Raw genomic sequence first — 14,762 nt, forward strand, 5'->3', positions numbered from 1 at the left:
TTCCTCCCTGTAAGTTTTGTTTGGTACACGGTTCTTAGCCAGAGACTATATTCTCCAGAGTCCCTTGCAGGCCAGGGGTGGCCATATGACTAAATTCTGACCAGTGAAATGGAAGCAAAAGTCATGTATGCAACTTCTACAGGAGGAAATTGTTTGTCTTCTATGTCCTGTTTTTTCTGGAATGTGGAAATGGTGTGGTGCTTTAGCTTTGTTCACACAAAGGAGGAAAAACCCTAGAAGATAGCAAGCTAGGACAGAAGGAAGCTAGACCTTGGTCAGCCTCATGCCATGGTACCATCCACCCAGACTTGACTATCTGCCTGCTATCGCTACCACACAAGAGCAAAATAAGCCTCTTTTCAGCCTTTTGCTCAGCCCTCAGACCACACCTAGAAGTCACCTCCCCTGTGAAATCATCTGATCCTCCCAGGACCAGCACTGCCTGAGAGCTTTCGGCCCTGTCCTCACTGGACACCACGGTGTCCTATAAAGACTTCTCAGGGGCCTCCCAGGTGGTGCAGCAGGCTGAGCACAGTGCTGTGAAGCTGTCTGCAGCCTCTGCAGCACAGGTTCGATTCTCAGATGGCCAGGGAGAGACCCACATGGCACACCAGACCTCTCCTGCCTCGCTCGCTGCTCCCCTCAGCAGTGTTTCGGTCAGTCTAACTATTCTGCTCCCCACTCTGTCTCTGGTGAATCCTCTCACCCTCCCACGCCTCTGGCCTATACCCCAGTTTTGTATAAATCAAAAAAAAAATGCTTGATTAAAAAAATAAATAAATAAAATAAAGACTTGTCAGCCTGTCTACAGGCCCCACCAGACTGGGCGTGCCATGAGGCAGGGACCACAGTCTCACTGGTCCTTGATTTCTCAGTATTGTAGCCTTACTGGGCTACAGTAGGCATGTAGTAAATGTTAAATCAATGGCAGTGCCACACACTTGCCACTGCCACGTGCTTAATCCCAAGCAAAACCGAAGCCCAATTCCCATTCTTCTTTCCCTGGCCCTAAACACATCCAGCACTTTCTTCCAATATCCAGTTGGCCAGACCAGGTCCCAGGAAGACATGCTCCCCAGGGGGGCTTGTTGCCTGTGGCCAAAGTGCAGCCAGCGCTGGTCCCCAGCCTGTGGAGTAGATTTCCTGTTATCAGACGTGCTCCACCCCTACCTCACACGGGTGGTGTTTTGGTTAGGTCTGTGAGGTGTAGCAGGAGTTACCCTCACTTGGTTAGTTTTGCCTTGAAATCCTGGGCGAAAATAGTCTCTTGGCCAAGGGGGGTGGATCTATATATGAACTTTATTTGAAAAAGGTATAAAAACCCTCCTATATAATTTGTTTTTAATTTACAGACAGCTGTGGAGGTCTGTTTATCTTCAAGTCTGGGCCAGGGCACCCCAGTGGCTTTCTCTGGGCACCGTGTGGCGGGAACTTTGCGCAGCCTGTTGGACAGAGGCCTGGGCAGCCAGCTCTGAAAGCTGGGTTCTGGCCCCCCGCCAGCCTTTCCTTGAAGACTCTTCCCAAGAGCACTGGCCTTGGCAGCAACTAGATGCTGCCGCTTTTTATTAGTGCTTCCTTCTCCCTTGCCAGGCCCTTCTTTGGGGTTCTTTGTGCAGACAGCAGCTCTGCTTTCTGCCTGAGGGTTCAGAAGAGCAGTCAGCCCGCCTCACCATGCATCAGTCTTGGCTTCAGGAACCGCACGCACAGCAGCCTCTGCACACCCAGACCCACCTCTAAACACAAGTGATGCCAGCCCCAAGGGGCTCAGACACCACGTCAGCTCTCCAGAGGGCTGGTGGCCCCAGTGAGCTTGAGCCCAGGGTGTAAGCTGGCCATTAGTGGTATTTTCCCCTGAGCAGGCGGGCTGTGTCCTCTAGCCTAGGAAGAATGAGATGGTGCTTTTGAGAATCTAGGGTGCCACGCCCCAAGTTAGAGACTGCAGAGGTGGAATCTCAGTTTGCAACAGCCTCTTCCATCAGGTGTGATGACTTGGCTAGGTGGCTTTCTGGGGGTGCAACTTGTGTGGTCACAGGAACCTGCACTTTGAGGGATTCCATGTTTGGTTTAATGCCCTGCTGTAGCTGTCCTGAAACTTAGTGATATTTGAATGTGAGGCCATGCATTTTCAGTCAGCGCTGTGCACACTACAAGTGTGCAAACAGTCCTGTCACTTAGGAGATAAAAAGAATGCACAATGACCTAGGGTAGCCACCGCCATGACCTGCCCCAGGGCCAAAGCTGACGTGCCATGGAGAGTAAGTGGCCACAGGGCGAGGCCCCAAGGAGATGTCCGCTCGCCCACCCTGCAGCGAGAGCAGGAGCTCAGCACTGATACCATCATTAAGAGTAGGGCAGAACAGAGATGACAGGAGCTGCTCTTATTTGAAAATTCCAGAAGAACAGGGATAGGTGGCTCAATGTTCCCTGAGTCTGGGTTTCCTTGATGCCCTGACTGAAGGCAAATGGTCCTATTTAGCACCTGACATGAGCGTGTCCTGATCTCAGGGTGGAGTTCAGAGCCTTCGGTTCCTGGTTTTGAAATTGAACCACAGAAGAAGGCTCTTCTTAGATGGCTGGGGGTTGGGGAGGGGTGCAGCCTAGCAAGGCAGGGGTAGTGACTGGCACCCACGAATGGCTGCCCAGGGGTCTGGAGGTCCTGCCTCTGCTTTGGCCATAAAGAAACTAAATTGAAGGACAGAATGGGAAGCCAATTGGTGCCATCCACTTTAGCTCCTGTCTTTACCCCTTTTATCTAACTCACAGATATGCCCCTGCTTTGCCCCTGTGGTTTTCTCGCTGGTTCAGGATTCTTCTTGATGACCCTATCCCCATGCCAACAGCTGCCTCCTAGAAAGCTCCTCTGTGGAGCTGGATCCAGAGCTGCATCTTTGCTGTGCCCTGCCTTCTGCCCAAGGTCAGAGGTCAACAATGCTGGGGAGGGAAAATAGAGGCCCTGGTTGTTAGTTTCTGGCCACTGGGCGATAACAAGGTAGGGCTGGGGAACAATGGCAGGTGGGCAATACCATCTGGGCAACACTTGAGATATCAAAATGATTTGTCCAATCACTGAGTACCAGCAGCCTGTTTTAAAACCCAGATCCTTTGCTAGGCTCTCATGATTCATTTTATTCAACTGCAAAAAATCTTTCAAGATGAAAGCAAGTCTATGCTGGCCTGGACCCCCATGGTAATGTCAGGGTTTACGAATTATTGCAGTTGGACATCTGGGGACATGTGCTCACTGCTTCCCCAGAACTTGGGTCATGTTAGTCCTCGGACCGCTCTCCTGCTAAGGCAGAATTCTGGCATCCCCAGCTGCCTGGTGCAGTCTGTGCCATCTGCCCCCACCACTTTTCGCTGGTTGGCTCAGAGCCAGTGGCCTGCTTGAGGCCCTGTGTTGCCATGGAGAAGGTTTCAGAGACATATTGTTGGGTTGCAGGCATATTCTCGCCACCTGGAAACAAGTGGGTTTGTAGAAAAGCTACAATGGAAGGAGAGAAAGGGCCCTTGGAGGGCAGAGCTGGTGCCAGGGTAGCAAGCCATGCAGAAGGATGTGAGCCCCTGCTACTGTTTGGTATTCCAAGCAGGCAGCGTGGGCATGAACTGATCAGCTTGCTTCCTGCAGGCCCCCTGGGGGGGTGCATCGCAGGGAAGGCCACAGCCTCAGCACAGAAGTTTGCAGATCCCTGGGAAATGAAGTGTTGTGCAGCCCAACCAAACAGACTCCCATTTAGATGCACTGATGTAAATTTGTGCTTCATTCAGGCAGAAAAGCTGCCCTTAGCTAATGCATGCCAGCGGTTGCCCCGCACCAATTCTATGCCAGCTCCTTAAGAGACCTCTTTCTACATGAGACCAACCGCCTGGGCATCCCCCTCCTACCACACCTCCAATTATTTCTTCAGGGGCTTCAGACAACCCATTTAGGGCAACTATGGCCCCACTGTTTGCTGCTTTGTAGGTGAGGAAACAGTGAACATCAACAATTTCACATCATTCAGTCTAATTTAAAACCTCAGGGCAATCTGGCACCTTGCTTCAGGATTAGATAGTAATAACATTAAGAAAATTAGCCACAGATTTTTGCTTGCCCTGTAAATGTAATATTACCTTCTAAATCATTCTCATTTCTAGCTCTCACAAATGCTTCAGTCTTCACCGTCCTAGCTAAGCACCTGTTACTAATCATGCCCTTTATATTACAAAACACACTCTTTTCCTTAATTTTTGTAGAAAAGAGAGCTGTTCTAGTGCCCACAGAGAGACGAGACACCTCAAAGTAACTTCTAATAGATTCCAAGGATTTGCGAACTGGTTTTTATCACAAACACAGAATCCGTATGTTTTCATTACTTGTACATTCTTTTTGCTACGTGTTTTGATGACTTTTGGAAAGCCTCTTTCAAGACACACTTATCTCTGTAGATGTGACACCTCCAGACTAAGAGACATTTAGAGTTGGGGCCTAAGTAGCAACTCAGTTTCTAGTACACCCGCTCTGTCTCTTCTCCACCCAGGATCTTCCTGGAGCTGCCCTCAGATGGCTCCAGTGATGGGCCTCTTATTCCTCAGCTGAGCCTTTGCTTTATTTCCCCTTGCTCAGACTCACAAGCTCTATATCCTGCCTGTTTTTTTTTTTTCTTCTGTCCAATGCTCTGTCTCACTGTTCCCCAGCCCCTGTTTCTTTTCACTCCCTTCCTTTATATACTTACTAGAGTTTCTCCTTTCTTGAATATAATGACTTATTTTGACTTATTTTTTATCCTTCATAAATCAACTCTCTCCTTTCCAAGAACCTCACTTCTCTCTCTCCCTGTCATTTTTTCCACTTCTTTGCATGGCTCTAGAAAGTGAGGGCCCGGGCAGTGTTGTTTTTTTTTTTTTTTAATTTTTTAAATTTATTTTTGTGTAGAAGATCTGGGGTGTAGGCCAGAGGTGGGGAGGCTCTCCAGAGATAGAATGGAGAGCAGAACAGGGAGATCTACTGAAATACACTGCTGAGGGGAGCAGCGGGCGAGACAGGAGAGGTCTGTTGCACCATGTGTGGGTCAGCTTCCTGGCTGGGGACAGAACTCAAGCCTTCATGGTGGGTGTGGGCCGTCATGGCAGTAGCTCTGAGGCTTAACCCCCAGACCACCACAGAGGTCCCCCAAGCAGAGTTCTTTTTTTTTTTTTAAAGATTTATTTATTTATTTATACAAGCACTGGGTACAGTCAGAAGTGCGGGAGGGTGAGAGAATTCACCAGAGCCAGAGCGGGGAGCAGAGCAGGCAGAAGGATCGAAGTACACTGCTGAGGGGAGCAGCAGGCGGTCTGCGCGCCACGTGGGACCCTCCTCCGGTGTCCGGGGAGCAGCTGGGAACCGAACCGGCACTGCAGAGGCTGCGGGCAGCTTCGCAACCCAGCGCTCAACCGCTGCACCACCGGGGAGGCCCCCAAGCAGAGTTCTTGACCACCTCTGGCAACAGAGGCAGCTAAGAAACATGAAGGCCAGAGCTTTTGGCTGGGCCCTTATAAAACAATCAAACTGCTTCACCCCTAATATCCTTTTGTCGTTCATCTCAAGAGGCAGGACGGGCTGGATGACATGTGTAACTGTGAGGTGAATCCACCCGATGCATTCTCTGCACAGGAGAATCACCAGACATTCTCACTCAACCCCCTGGCTTTACATGATAATGAAAGCAAGTGCTTACTTGTGAATGAAGACTGCATAGCCTGTTGTAACTGGGAATACTAAGCATAAGTAAGACCAGAAAATAAAAAAGGCAGTTGGCAACCAAAAGATAGAGTGAAGGGAAGGTCCTTAATAAACTGCTCTATGGGTAGTTCTACCCCCTTACCCCCCCCCACCCATCACCCCCACCTTCAGAGGATGAAAGCTACATATTTAGGGAGAGTTGGAAAGTCAAGTTTCTGACACCTGCAACCACTCCAATAAGATAAAAATGAATGGAGTGTCTAGAGTGGGACCCCCCCGGTACAATATCTGGTCGGGGAGGGGGCTTGCGCCTATCAATTCAGTAGACAGAGAGATGGTATGGTATCTATTTTGCACTTGTCTATTTCGAGCACTAAAGTATCGTGATCTGCTGGCTGCTCCCAGAACTTTGTCATTCTCATTGTCCTTACTTCCCGATGCCAGGTGAGAGCTGGCATAGGCTAGTGGACCTGTTTGGCACCTCTGTGCATTGATTGACATGCATCCACGACTTCTACAAGCCAGCCCCACAGCTAACTACCATGCAGTTGTCTGCAGGTTCAGGGGTGCAGGAGAGGAGATGGCATTTTCTCTTATTCTCCGAGAAAGTCATTTGTTGAGGATGAAGTGACGCTAATGCACACCCACCTCTCTCCTTTCTGCTCCAACATATGTTCCTACAATGATCTATCTGTACTCTCCCAGGCTGAGCTTATCCCAGGTCTGCTTTTCACTCCCATGGGGCCATGGCAGAGATAACTGGGCATCCCAGAATTCCTGTTAGTTACCACCAGACCCCCAATCTCAGAGACCCCCAGAACAGTGGTTTCCCACAGCCTCTCCTACTTGGTTCTGCTAAAGCTACCATCATAGAATTTGGGTCTCACCAGGACAGAAACATACCCTCTGTTCCCCCAAGAAAGATACACAAATTTTAAAGCATTCTGTTGTTTTGGTCATCATTTAGGAGTTTGAAATTTTCAAAAAATTATCATCAGATGTCAATTTTATTGCCAAACATTTGGTAAACTAGGTCATCCCTTTCCTTCCACCCCCCCTCCTCTAATTCAGACTACTGCACATGACCTGGGAATCATTATTCCAGAACCCCTTCCTTTGGAATAGTGGGGGGATTGGGGGATTGCTATACAGTAAGGGGTATGACCCGCTGCAAAGGGCTACTATCCAAGCCTGTCATCCACACATACCACCTGGCTGAGAAGGTCAACTTCTTTCCTTTACCACCCTCCCGAGTTCAGAGTAACTGTGCCCATGAATTCAGTGTTATTTGCCAGGGACTGTGCTCTTTCTAAACATTAATCCATTTAATGACTGCTTACAAGTAGGATATAATGTCCCCAGTTTTTAGAGGACAAGAAGGGCTTGTGGAACAGTATATAAGAGTTTCAATGAGTCAAGACAAAGACACTTGCTCCTTTGCCAAACTCTTTGCCTTGAAGGTGTCATAACCACATGGACAAAGTTTTCAAAGCTTTGTAGGTATCAGTCATTCTGTCACACTGAGATGTCCCAAATGTCAACATTTCTGCCTCCAAATTCCATTTGCCAGTCAGTCTCTCAAACTAAGCAGGGGGAAAGAGAAGGGCAGTAGTGACATGGAAGTCCTTCACCACCCATGTGGCTCAATGACAGATGGACTTGGGAAATATGGACACTAGGCTTACAGGCCAGAGTCTGAAGTGGCCTTGGGGCTGGAGGTAGGTGGAATCAGTGGACCCCTACCAAGGGGCAACTCACCTTTCCCAGAGTTTACCCTTTCCAGGAAGGATGAGATGGCTATAAGGTCCCTACCTCTGCAAGAATGCAGATGCTGGTGTGTGTGTCTGTGTGTGTTTACTTGAGCACTCGTGCACACTCAAAAACATGAGTAAATATAGGTCATCTTTCTGACAGTCCTGTGTATTGTATTGTGCAAATGTCTGACACAAAAACATGTCATTTATTCTGTTCTAGTGGAGAGGAAGAAAGGCATGAACACTTGAAAATGGCAGCTAATTTGAAAATCACATTGGACTAGGTTTTTGTGCTCACATGGGACATGATAACATTTGATGAATTGGGAAGGAACCACACTGCCACTACCAGTGCTCCTCAGGAGGAAACCACCCTGTCCTTCCATGTCCTAACATGTGCTGCTAACTCCCTCTGTCCCTGCCCTGACCTATGTGACCTATGTGACCAGGGACAGCAAGAAGGGCTGGGGGTGTTTGGGGGCAGATGCAAGAGCCTGGAGAGAGCACCAGAGCTCCTTGGAACAGAGCACATCCAGGAGCAGACAATGGGCTCTTCTGTAAAGAGACATGTAGGCAAAGCATGTGATCAGGCATTATACTGAGTGCCCCATACATAAACATTTCTAGAACTTCATCTGCTGAAGCCCCGAAAGCCCCTTTCCAGGCTGCATCAAGAAACACCAGGTTTCCTTATGTTTCTGGGCCAAATGTTCCCCTGGGACACACAGGGTGGAAATGTAGTCATGGGAAAAGAAGGCAAGTCTACTCAGCAATGTGCAGGTAACCTCACTCACCTGGCAGTCTTCAGTAGTGTGATATTCTGCTGATACCACATTTTGCATTGATGAAAAATCTGTTTTTTGTGGAGACTTTAAGCTAGAAATCCTTCTGAAGTGTTGAGTTTCTCGTCTCAACAAGAACAGCTGAGTGATGGACCTAGAACCCTGTTTGGTGATCTGGGACTCTGCACAGCCTGGGGCTTAGTTCTCTAGTCTCCAGTTCTTATTTATGCTGCTCAAGGCATGACAGATAAAGCCCTTTAAGGTACTAATTAATCTCTCTCTCTTTACTGTTATTTACAGCTGATTAAATACATGATCTTATGAGGAATTTGACCTGATTAATCAAGGCCCCTTCGAGGGAGAAAGCAACGGTGACTACATGATGGCTGGTTGAGGATGTGTGTCCCCAGGAAACCAAACAGGCTGGAAGTTAGTGCTTAAGGAACCATCAGGTAGGTCTGTGAATGAAATCCAGGGTGAAAACCCACTGGGGAAATACAGGGGTCTGCATTGACTTTGGTCCCAGAGTTAGTGATCAGAGAGGCTCTGTCTCCCTAGCACCAAGAGCAGGGCCTAGCATGTTAACAGTTGCTCAATAAAAAGTTGTCAAATAGAGGCCTGTCCACCTGATTTATTTTTATGGATCTCTCTGGTTACCATTCATTTGTCCATCATCCATCCATCCAAATATCCATCCAATATTTATATGCTTACTATATGTGAGGTGCTAAACTACAGGAGATTTAGTGGTAAGCAAAACGCATGCCCTCAAGTAGCATCAGTTACCTTTCTGTTTCAACAGACTTTCAAAGGAGAGGGCATGATAAATGGTGGGTTGTGCCGAAGTGGTGTGAACACACACTGCATTCTCACCTGCCATTACTATGCCAGAGCCTCTGCGCCTTTGGCAAGTCCTGGTGACTGCTCCAATTGAAGCCTCATGGTGTGTGCTTCTGAAGCAAAACCTTCATCTTCCTGCCCAGATGTGGTGGAGGCTCCTGCCCAGCCTGAACAAGACTCTGGCCAGCTTCACCCGTAATTCTGTTTGAAGCTATTTTGTCCTGCTTATTCCTTGGTTAAGGAACTAAACTAGGCTTTCCCCACCCTTTCCATTTATCCTCATGCCACTTTACATTCTTTATTTTTTTTTTCTGAGCAAGGAGCTGATCCAAGAAGGCACATCTTGGATGTGAAGATCTGGGGGACACATCAAGGCTACAATTTCCTAATGGTATGAAAACTTCCAGTTTCCTCTGTTAGAATGTTCACATCAGGAGAAGTCAGCCATTCTCCACGCAGCATCCCTGCTGTCCCCCCACCCCCCAACCCAATGGCCCCTGCAATTTTCTCTTGCTGCAAACAAGTAAGAAACAACTTCCCCCTCTAGCATCACTTCAAAGAGAATAATATAAATAAAGGGATCCTGGAAATTGTCTCTCCTCAAAGAGCAACATGACCACTTGTCCTAGATGCAGATGGGTCTATGTGCTAGAGCATGGGCTGACATTTGGAGGGACCATTCTTTACTATTACTAGGTTTACCTTCTGTTTTCTTTTTAGTTCTATGTAGGTTTGTGGATTTTTTTTTAAAGAATCCCATTTCTGCCTTTACACAATGCTTTTCCCTAAGTGTAAATCCATCATTTGGTGACATTCAGACCTGGGTGTTTACATTACTTTGCCCTGCAATGTACTTTGCAAGATCATGTCTTTCGGCACTAGGTCATGGCTGTACATTACACACTGTAGACATAGTCACAGAATCCCTTCTGTTCACAACTATTGCACCTGTATTTCCAAAGCATACAACTGAGAGCACCATGATGATTCTGATTTTCCTCAGTATTTGCATGAGAGGGGAGGACAGAGCTCATGATCCCCACTTTGAAGGTGGGGAGCCAAGGCACAGAGAGGTAATCTACCCAAGGTCACTCAGTAAGTCAGAAATAAACTGAACAAAGAGACAGGTAAGATCACCTATCTACTTCTCAGTGCCTTCTCCAAGGAAACCACATTGTGTCCATCTCTAATGAGTATCCACACTTTGGAAGTGAGTAGTTTTACATGGACTTTCTATGAAGGCTTCCAAAGTCCTCCAGGGAATCAGGAATCACAAAGTAAGAACCAGCATTATATTAACCTTTTAGTTAAATAACCTTGATTCACAAACAAAGCCAATTATGACAGCTTACTGACAACCTGGTTACAGACAAGAAGACTCTTTGAGGGAAAAGTTCACCCATTCAAGAAATAAACATCTGAAGTGTAAGCACTGCTTCCTTCTACACAAAACTCCTGCACCTGTTTTAGTATGTGATTGTGAGAGGGGCACCGACACTGTGTGTGTGTGTGTGTGTGTGTGTGTTTGTGAGCTACCAGGGAAAATCCTGTCCAGAAAAACATGAAATATGTTTAATATTGTAGTTCTCTACCCTGATTCTTTTCTTCTTTTGGTAACTTTTATTTCTTGATCCTGACTGAATGTAAAAAGTAATGTTTTACCTCCCACCCTTCCTGAAGAAGGCAGAAGTTGGTGGGTGAATATGGCAGGGGAAGGTCAATTTCAGCTTCATGGAAGGGAAGCACTGGAGGTGGCCTGAAGACAACTAAATTGGGCTGTTTGGACCAGGTAGTGGCAAGTATTGTCCCCCAGAAGCGAAATGACCGTCTGTCTGTGATGCACTGCTCCTTCCAACACTAGGAATCCAGATTCCCAGAAACAAACTTGGTCAACAGCATCCCTCCTGCCTCCCAACTCCAGGTCAGTAAAGGCACAAAGAAGACCAACAAATAATACTGAGGCAGCGCTTTGGGTCCAGAGGACCATGAGGTACCAGAAGAGTGCTGATGGCCCCATCTGACCGATGGGAAAGGTGAGGCACAGAGAGACTGATTAAATGCTGTCAGTGATAGGTGAGAGGGAACCAGGAATTGAAAGGGGGGGATTCTTTTTCCTCACTTGGGGAGGGGAGACGATACACCGCCACACAACTCTCCACATTAAAGAGGCAATTCCGGCTCTTCAGCCACCATAGCAAATTGCCCTCAGAACAGCTGTGGTGATTCCTTCATAGAGTGAATCCTACACTACAAATTCTCTGGGGCCCACCCTTGGGACTGCATCAAGAGCTGGAGAATTAGGCAGGATTGGCCTGGGCAGGCACATAAGGTACTCTGCTTTTAAGGCATGGCCACTGTCTCCAAGGCAGGGGTTCCACATTGGGAGGTGGCATCAGACAGATTCCCCCAAAACTACCCTGCAAGAAAACTTAATTGGAACCCTGCTGGCTAAGGTACCTGCCTCCTTCCCCCTCACCCCACGCAGTGCTGGAGGCTTCCACTACAGCTAAATTGCATCACCAAACCAACTGATGTCTTGGGTCACTTGGGAGAACAAGGAGAGAGAGACACACTTATTATTTGCAGATGAATGTCTAACTAGAAAACCTAGAGGAATCAACTGAAATACTATCAGAACTAAGATCAGAATTTGTCTGTGGTAGATTAAAAGTCACGCACACAAAAGCCAATCTCTTTTTGGGTCACATGGATGTGAGCTTACACCTTCAAGAGCTGTGCTTTTCTTCCAAGCCCTTGAGCTTTGTGCAACTTGCCATATTTTTAGAAATGGAGGTGAACCAGCCAGGGAGATGCCTCCTCAGCTGCTTAAGGGGAGGCACCTTGAACACCAGCCTGGGGTGACTGCTACGGAATGGGGTAGTAATCTCTGGACTCTGGGGGGGTGAGGGGGGCGGAGGAGAGAGGCTTTCCCCAGCCTTTTCTATTTCAATCCAAAAGATGCAACTTGGCAAGGGACCTGTGTAAGAAACACCAAGAATGGATGTGGTCAAAGATTGTGCTATGTCATTTCCAAACGAAGTCAGTTTTTTAAAGCAAAGGCAACAGACTGGTCTTGTAAGTCTGTCCTTCCATTGCTTCAGAGGTCAAAAGCCTGAGAAGGCCATGGTGCTGCGCCCCTACGGGGGCGCTCGCACTATATGGTCAACGTGGCTGAGAGGCCCCACGGGGCTGCGTGTGACTGGACGTCCAGCGCGGGGCGGCGGTCATTTGCGGTCCAAGCTGGCGTGCAACTGGGCCTCCCGCACCATGCGGTCGAAGGAGCGCGTGTTGGTTTCCTCGCGAACCTTCTCCCGCACGTGGAAAGAGGCCCGGGCTGTGGAGCGCGCGCTCTCCAGCGCGCAGCGTCGCTCCCGAGACAGCTGCTCGCTGCGCTCCAGCTTGCGCCCGATAGCCTGGAGCAGCTCCCGCCGGCGGCTGTCTTCGTCCCTGTCCACCTTCTCCTTGTTGGCGCGCTGGGTCCGCTCCTTCTCCAACCGATTCTGGCCCACCCGCCGCGCCTTCTGCTGCACCGCCTCCTCTGCAGCCTGCGTCGCGTGCTGCAGTCGCCGCTCGCCTACCCGAGCCAGCGCCTCCAGGTGGGCCTGATGCTCCCGGTCTTTGCGCTCCGCAGCCTCCTTGGCCCGCCGGCCCTGCAGCTCCTCTCGACGGGCCCGCTCCCGCAGATCCCGGGTGCGCTGCTCCACCAACTGCTCATAGTTCTCCTGCGCGCGGCCCAAGCTGGCCTCTAGGGAGCTCCTCAGTCCCTCTCGATCCTCCTGCTCCTGGCGGACCCGGCCTTGTAGCAGTGCCGCGTGGCGCGCCCGCTCCGCCCGGCTCAGCTCCCGCTTCTCGCGCTGCAGCTGGCCCTCCTGCCGCTGCTTGGTGCGCGCCACGCGCTGGGCGCGCTCCCTGCGGACCCGCTCCGCCCGTTCTCGCCCTTCCTTCAGGCCCTCCTCCCGCTGCTTCAGGTTCTGCTCCTGCTGCAGCTTGCGCAGCCGGTCCTCCTGGGCCGCGCGCTCCGCCCGCTCCCGCCGTAGCAGGCCCTGGTGCTCCGCCAGTTCCCGCCGCCGCTCCTCGCTGCGCTCGTACTGCCGCTGCCGCTGCCGCGCCACCTCCCGCTCCTCGCGGCCCCGGCGACCGCGCCTCTCCTCCACCTGCGCGGCCCAGGCCCGGCGGCCCTTCTCCAGCGAGCGCTGCTTCTCGCGCTCCTCGCGCTCCCGCCGCTGCTCGGCGCGCACGCGTTGCTGCTCCCACTGGCCGTGGGCCGCGGCGCGCTGCTCCAGCAACAGGCGCTCCTCCTGGTGCCGCGCCAGCATCAGCGCCGCGATCTTGCGGTCGCGCTCGGGCACCCCGCGCAGGCCCCGCTCCACGCGCACTTGGCGCACGATGCGCTCCACGTGCTGGGCGGTCTGCGGCGAGTGGCTCAGGTCGCCGAGGCTGAAGCTCCGGCTTGTGATCGGGACCAGGGCCAGGGCGGACGGGCGCCCCACCGGGTTGGGGGCGGACGACGCGGACCCCGCCGGGTAGCTGTTCCTGGCCGAGCCCCGCGACGACCAGGAAGACGACGACGCGCCGGACTCAGAGCTGAGGGCGCCCTCTCGCCGGCGGGACAGCGAGTCCAGCGAGTGGCTCTTGCGACCTCCCCGCGAGCCCGCGGGCGGAGGTTGGGTCCGGGCTGGGGAGGGGCTGGAGGAGGCCTTGCGGGTCGCGCGCGGCTTGGGCGAGGCCGGGAGGCTGGCGCTGCTGCAGCTGCTGCTGCTGCCGCCCGCGCTAGAGGCCGAGGCCGCCGTCGCCGCGGGGCCCAGCGGCGTGAAGAGGCGCCGCTTCTCCTCGCGCACGATGCGCTCGCGTTCGGCCCGGCACTGCTGCAGCTTGGCGCGTCGCTCCGCCTCGTAGGCCTCGTACAGGCCGGTGGCCACTCGCATGGAGCGGCCCGGTGCCTCGCGCACCAAGTCGGCCAGGGCCCGTGGCAGCAGCTCCACGGGCTTGACGGCGCAGCGGGCGCAGGCCTCCAGCGAGCGGGGGCTGGTCAGCACGTAGCGGCTGCCCTCGGCCTCCGGACAGTCGAAGTTGAAGAGGTCGAGGTGCAGCATCGGGGACTGCTCCCGCCTCCCACCTTCGGCGCTGCATGGGACTTCAGCCTTGCGGGGCGCCGCCGCCGAGGCCGAGGCCGAGGATGCCGCAGGCTGCTGGGCACCCTGGGCATCTGGGGGCACCGAGGCGGCGGCACCTTCCCCTCCTGAGCCTCCGGGCTCCTCTCCCGCCTTCTCCTCTTGAGGCACGGGATCCACCATGGCTGAGTCTTTACGCAGAGTCTGCGGGGGACGAGGGAGGGACATTGAGGAATGCATTTGAAAGCGGTTCTTCCCTCCCCGTTCATATTCACTTTTTCCCAGCTTAATCCGCTTTAGGATTAAGCTCAGAGGCCCGGTGGAAAGTAAATCATAATACCGATGCCCTAAAAATCCATGGGGGGAAGAGGGGACTGGCGTGTAGCGAGCAGACTTCATCTGTCTTAGCCCCTTAAATCCCCCCTATGTAAGTGTAGGACCGAGGCCTTTGGCCAAGCTCCCCTGGGCGTCGGGCCCCCTAGTTGCAATATTCCTTCCAGCTGCAAGTTAAGATGAAAAGATCGAGGTGCAGGCGGTAGCCGACCGGGGAGGCTCTGGAGGATTCCCAGGAGGA

General features: G+C 51.6%; 1 protein-coding gene across 1 annotated transcript; it reads right to left on the reverse strand.

The window, feature by feature from the left end:
* Nucleotides 1–12,152: 12,152 nt before the first annotated feature.
* CCDC177 (coiled-coil domain containing 177) lies at nucleotides 12,153–14,371 on the reverse strand (the record flags this gene model as incomplete). Its single annotated transcript, XM_084240048.1, has 1 exon — nucleotides 12,153–14,371. The coding sequence occupies one exon, from the start codon at nucleotides 14,369–14,371 to the stop codon at nucleotides 12,302–12,304; it is 2,070 nt and encodes a 689-aa protein (XP_084096174.1). The 3' UTR covers nucleotides 12,153–12,301.
* Between the last annotated feature and the right edge of the window lie 391 nt (nucleotides 14,372–14,762).

The sequence above is a fragment of the Talpa europaea genome, assembly GCF_964194135.1.
Source record: "Talpa europaea genome assembly, chromosome: 8".
In the NCBI taxonomy this organism is placed as follows: domain Eukaryota; kingdom Metazoa; phylum Chordata; class Mammalia; order Eulipotyphla; family Talpidae; genus Talpa; species Talpa europaea.